Source organism: Anarhichas minor, unplaced genomic scaffold (genome assembly GCF_050575085.1).
Source record: "Anarhichas minor isolate MPS153535 unplaced genomic scaffold, ASM5057508v1 ptg000068l, whole genome shotgun sequence".
NCBI classification, from domain to species: Eukaryota; Metazoa; Chordata; class Actinopteri; order Perciformes; family Anarhichadidae; genus Anarhichas; species Anarhichas minor.
The window spans coordinates 856501-862500 of NW_027466514.1; the positions used below are offsets into that span (position 1 = coordinate 856501).

General features: G+C 44.9%; 1 protein-coding gene across 1 annotated transcript in view; it reads right to left on the bottom strand.

The window, feature by feature from the left end:
* Positions 1-142: 142 nt before the first annotated feature.
* Positions 143-6000, bottom strand: part of gle1 (GLE1 RNA export mediator) — an 8100-nt gene continuing 2242 nt past the window's right edge. The window contains exons 3-14 of the mRNA XM_076078873.1: positions 5570-5728; positions 4952-5100; positions 4796-4856; positions 4340-4582; positions 3309-3531; positions 3085-3197; positions 2535-2747; positions 1988-2293; positions 1799-1903; positions 1248-1330; positions 1091-1154; positions 143-918 (exon numbers count right to left, since the gene is read on the bottom strand). Coding sequence (XP_075934988.1) covers positions 850-918; positions 1091-1154; positions 1248-1330; positions 1799-1903; positions 1988-2293; positions 2535-2747; positions 3085-3197; positions 3309-3531; positions 4340-4582; positions 4796-4856; positions 4952-5100; positions 5570-5728 — 1788 coding nt within the window. The 3' untranslated portion in view covers positions 143-849. The remainder of the gene's footprint in view (positions 919-1090; positions 1155-1247; positions 1331-1798; positions 1904-1987; positions 2294-2534; positions 2748-3084; positions 3198-3308; positions 3532-4339; positions 4583-4795; positions 4857-4951; positions 5101-5569; positions 5729-6000) is intronic.

The window sequence follows — 6000 nt, forward strand, 5'->3', positions numbered from 1 at the left end:
TAATTTAAACTAATTAGGTTTATGGCCACATTTAACTTGGTGTTTCGGTGCATAGTTCCCATTTTTTTGACCCTTGTGAGGCTCCGTAGAATCGTCTAATTTACAAAAAGAGGAAAACTAAATCAAAGGCCGACAAACTGAGTAAACTGCTGACGAGGTTTTATTTCAGACATTTGGTTCACAGATGGAGACGATCATTCTATTAACACTAATAATCCACATTATATTCAGACCTCTCCTCCACAAACTCAGATTTATGATCAAATCTTTAGTGTTTTGGAACAATAGCGACTGACGCGCTTCAGCAGTTAAACTCTTTGATAAATATAATCTTCCTTCACGATGATTCAACAGCTCATCTGACCCACAAGTCTTTGCTCCACATGGTGGATTCATAAAGACAAAAGTTAAAATCGTTCCAACAGTCTGAGCAGCGACTGTTGAACTAAAAACAGACGGCAGAGAGAGTGAGTATAATCAGAGCTCTTAACTAGTGACAACTGTTAAAACAGCTTCAACACTATGATCCTGAACGTTTACATCCAAACAATCACAGCAACACCTCATGGTGAAGACCTCGATGAAGTACATTCTGAAGCTGGAAGAAGCAGAAAAAACTCTGAACAGATGTTGAAGGTTTAGAAGCGTTAAAAAAAAAAAATTTGGAAACAAATTTCTTCCAAACATGTTGAGTTCTGAGAGACGTCCAGTTAAAGACTGAAGTTCATGAGCGTCAGCTTCAACTTCTCTTCCCCGATTACCGACTAAAGCCCCCCCCCCCCCCCGTCATTCAGTCCTGTACAGCGTCACGCCGCTACATCCAACATGGCGGCTCCTCCTCTTCCTCCATCACGAGGCCCAGAACATGGAGCTCAGCTGGCCTTTAGGCGGACGGATCTGTCGGCTCTGCAGCGACGTCTACGGGCGGGCGGGCGCACACACACACACAAATATTATTGTTATTATAAGATACAAACAATAATAAAACAGATAAGTCGTGTTGGGAATAGAATTAATGAAGCTTTTTTTTTTTAAAGATATACAAAACAAAGAGTAGAATAATACTACTATTAATACTAGCACTACGTACCTCTAGAAACTGTCTGAGTCTGATGACTGAGCCCATCTGTCCACTGCTGGTCACCGCTTCAATCCTAAACACATTTATCACATCGCAAGTTAAACTTCAACTAACTCTGACAAACTACAAATCTAAACATACTTTAAATATTTAAATGAGCGAGTACCTCGGGAAGTATTCCTCTTTGAGCAGCAGGATGAGCTTCCAGAACTGGCTCTGATACTGTTTCATCAAAGCGTTCCCACAGACCTGAAGGAGACGCAGAGTATTCAACACACACCGCTGCGTTCACTGACCGCAGTAAAACTCAGACCCTTTACCAACAACACACTGTGAAAACACTACGAGTTAGGCCTGCATGTATTATCACCTAAATGTACTTAAAGTACTTCAAGTAATGATTGATCAGTAAAATGTTTTACTATCATATCTGATGGTTCTGGATTAATGTTACTGCAACACAAGTACGATGTAGTACAGTAACAAGTACCTCTGAGATGTAGTACAGTAACAAGTACAACATTTACGTTGTGTATTTTACAGAGAAAATCAATGAGTGGAAACAAAAAAACAAAAAGTTGGATCGCTTCATAGACTCTCCACAGACTCTTCCTCAAGAGTATGTGGCGTATATTCTATCTTAATATTCTCGTGTGTGTGTGTGTGTGTGTGTGTGTGTAGACGCAGCAACGTGACCTTTTAACGAACAGGACTCACCTCCAGAAAGTCGAACAGCAGCGTCGCCGTGATGTCGGCCAGAGGCTCCATGTTGAGCATCTGAGCCAACCAACGCCAGCCGTTGTTCAGCCCGTGAGGAGCCGCCTGGAACACACCGAGGAGAGCCAAGAGGTTTAAAGACGCTGAACGGTATCAAATAAATACGAGTGCAGGAGGGTCGCCTCTCACCGCCTGCTTGGAGCCGTAGGGCCACCTCAGCTGGATGATGATCATCCCCGACATCCTCTTCAGGAAACTGTCCTGACCTTCGACCCCGGAGTCGTCCACGCGGTAACCGAGAATCCTCTGGTACTCCTCCACGGCCGTGCCGTCCTTCATGGGCGGGTAGTGAGGGACGGCGTACGGACACTTCCTGTGCAGGTGAGCGAGGATGAGCTCGCCCACCCGAGGGTGCAGCTCCCACACGCCGGACGCCACCACGGCGATGGGGAACGCGGCTTCGTGGTGAGACGCCACCTCCTCCTCTCCTTGTTTCTACAGCGGGGGGGAGATAATTAATTGCCAGGAGGAGCTGTGTCGTCATTTAGTTTGTCGTGTTTTTTTTGTTTATTACTACATAACTTTTTAGACTAAAACATTTTAAACATGCAAAAGTGGATTTAAGATGAATTTAAGGAGAGTTTAAGACTCTTCCAGGACTTGATGCAAACACAATGTAAGGTGTACTTACAGTTTCTTGGATAAAACGCATCTAAACATCTAAGAACAGACTCACCACAAACTTCTCCGCCAGCTTGAAGCTGACGAAGTCGAGCCCCTGAGGATGCTGGGAGGTGGAGATGTTCCGCCCCCCCGACACCACGGCGCGTCCCGACAGCAGCTTGTCGATCTTGTCGAAGATTTCTCGGAGCTGCGATCCGGAGTTGCTGGAGATCTGACTGACGGGGATGCTGGCAGCTTTCTGCAGCTCCAGCTTCAGCTTCTTGGTCTTTAAATGCAGAGAAGAGAAATCAAACGTTGAACCGCTGCACTCTCTCTCTCTCCATCACCACAGCAGCGCTTCACGTCAGAGCGGGTTACTGGAGATCAAAAAACATCTGTTCGTCTCAGAGAATGATAATAATTAATAGTGTTTTCTTCATAAAAACACAATTTAAATAAGGAAATAAACTAAAGTTTTGGTCCGTTACACCACTAGCAGCCCAAATAGATAATAAAGAGCAAAGGAGCGATGTTGGTCTACCACACAGCGGTGGGTAGAGAGCTGAGATGTTGTCTGTGAAGCGGCCTGAAGGACTCGGGTGTTTACTGAAGCTCTCACTCACCTGAGCGTCTTTAGCGGCGTGGAGTTGCTCGAAGGACTGAGCGCACTGAGCAGCCGACTGCTGCAGCTCCTTGTACCACTTCAGTGTGCCGTCTTCAGCGCTGTTCTGCAGACCTGTTGGAGGACAAATGTTTTAAGCCGAGCAGCCATCTTTTTCCTTGAAGTTGCTCTCAAAAGATCTCAATCTCTATATTAATAATGATCAGAGTGATGAACTGGACTCACCTTTCCTCTTGGCCTTCTCTTTGGCCGACTCCGCCGCCTTCTTCTGCGCCTCCTGCTGCGCCTGCAGCTGCTCCCGCTGCCTGCGCTGCTCCTCCTCATCCTCGTCCTTCTTCTTCTTCTCTTGAGCCTTGGCGACGTCCTCCTGCATCAGCCGGATCAGAGCCCTCATCTCGTGGAGGGCTCGCTCGGCCACCGTCATGTCGTCCACGCTGGGAAACTCTCCCTGGAAAAACACACAGAAACAGGTCACGGAGTCTGATGAGAGGTCTGATCCACATCAGAGATCCGGTCCTAGAGGTTCAAGACTGGATTCATCCTGAACCAGGAAACCCGAGAGCAGCTCGGAAGAAAAACAACACGCGTACAATATATATATAAAATACACAAAGCACTCATTATATACTCACCCTGTAGTATTAAAACTGAATGAAATATTTGTATTTAACTTTAACATTCCAGATATCGTGTGCATCGTTGTCACAAAAGTCTGACATATTTAATATCGTCGGAAAAGATACTTTTTTAATACTTCTCGACTGCACACAGAGTTTAAATGATGGAGCAACCAGAGGGTCGAGCTGAGCTGAAGTGTAGATTTAAATAAAAGATTAAAAACTAACATTGTGTACATAAAACTTTCACTTGAACGCCACAAAGACACTCAAACAATTAGTCGATCGATTACTCTGTTCACAGGAAATTATTCCATCATTTCTGCTCCGTCATTCATTATTTATCAGCTTCTCAAATGTGATGATTTGACGCTTTTCTCTGTTTTATAAATGGAATATCTCTCAGATATCAGAGCGATCTGAAGACGTCATCTTTCCCACATTTTCTGACATATTACAGACAAAAGCAATGAAAACTGTGACGGACTGTTATGAAAAGTTTAGGCGATAATATTGATGTTGAGCTTTATTTTCTCTTCCAAATAAGTTTGTTTACATCGAGTTATTTGACTTAACCAGACCAAACCAGGTCGTAATAAACAGATTATCTGATAACAATGATTTTCCAGTCAGACTCACCTCTGCCGTCTTGCGCACCACCTCTGACAGCTGGGAGCACAGCTGGTTCCCGCGGGTGCAGTAGGAGCCGAGGTCGGCCCTGGTCCGGGCGGACGGCTCCAGCAGCTGGTTGAGCTGCAGGATCTCCTCCTGGATGGTGTTCAGGTTACGCAGACGCTCGCGGCCGTCCGACTGCCGCTGACGCTCGAGCTCCGCCTCCCGCAGGCGCTGCTGCTCCGCCTCCCTCAGACGCAGGTTGATGATCTGACGCCGAGGACGGAAAATATGTGTTTATACCGAACAACAAAACAACTTGCTGCTAACAGGAGATGTTCAGTTCTCTGATATAAACATGGATGCTTTGACTCATGAATCTAAACTACGTCTCTGAAGACTTTTACCCGGTTAGATCTGGTTTTCTATGAGATGCTTGATAAATAGCAGCAGACTTCTTTAGACCTTTAAAGACGATCATACCTTCATCCTGTGTCGCTGCTCTTCCTTCAGCTTCTCTTGACGCCCGATGCTCTCTTTCGTTCTGAAGGAGAGAACAGTGGAGAACCAGAACAGCTTTTAAATTGGCACATAAATAACATTTCACGTTCAGATTCAGATTGGCCGTCCTGGTCTTACTCTCGGTCCATCATGTCCCTCATGCTCTGGAACTCCTGCCTCTGCTTCAGCTCCATGAACTCCTCGAAGCGCTTCAGCTGCTCCGACTCGGAGCTCGCCACCACGGCCACCAGCTTCTCGTGCATCTCCTGCCGCAGTTTGAGCGCCAACTGAGGAGACACGTTCAAGACGTCCACCAGGTGAGACTCTTTGTTGTTAATCACGTTTACAGTAAACAGCTTTCATACATACATCAGGACCGGTGTGTATTAAACACAAGAAACGGTCTGAAGTGACATATTCAGCCAAACGTGGGACAAAGAGGGTTTTTAAAAAGAAGCTTACAGTAAATTAACAAGTAACAAACTCTAAGAGTCCAACATTATATATATTTATACAAATATACTGAAACATGAAAGTTTATATAAACATAAATAAATCATAAATAAGTCAGTTTAGTTTTCTGTTGATTGATTAATCAATGAGTCCTCTGAAAGATCTAATTCATTGAAAGATGAAGATGTTCTGATACAAACAGTTTAATGTCAGTCATTTACACTGTCGTATAAAACTCTTCGACCTTTTGATCCAGCGTTAAATGTTGACTTTCTGTGATAATTAAGAATCATAATGTCTGACCTTGGCCTTTTCTCGTTTTTCCTCCTCAAACTTGATGATGCGCCCCGCCGTCTCCATGGCTTTGGGCGACAGCAGAGAAATGGAAGGAAGTGAAGCCGGACTGAGACGCTCGCTGACGTCTTCCTCTGGATCTTCATCCTTCACCTCGTCACCAACGGCCTGCAGCACATCGAGGACAGACGAGAGTCAGAGACAGACGGGAAGGTGGAAGTAAGAGTTCAAACTGAGTCACAGGAAGTCATAAAGAAAGTGTGCAGCAGTTTGAATTTATACGGAAGAAAAGCACAACAACCAGCCTCATAGAAGAGTTTAATATTCCCAGAAAAAAAGAAGCAACGTTCATGTTCATGAGTTTTTCCAATCTCGATGGAATTGTCTCTTTTAATTCTAACTTTGTAGTCATGTCCTCTGAGTAATGCTCGTCCTTGCAA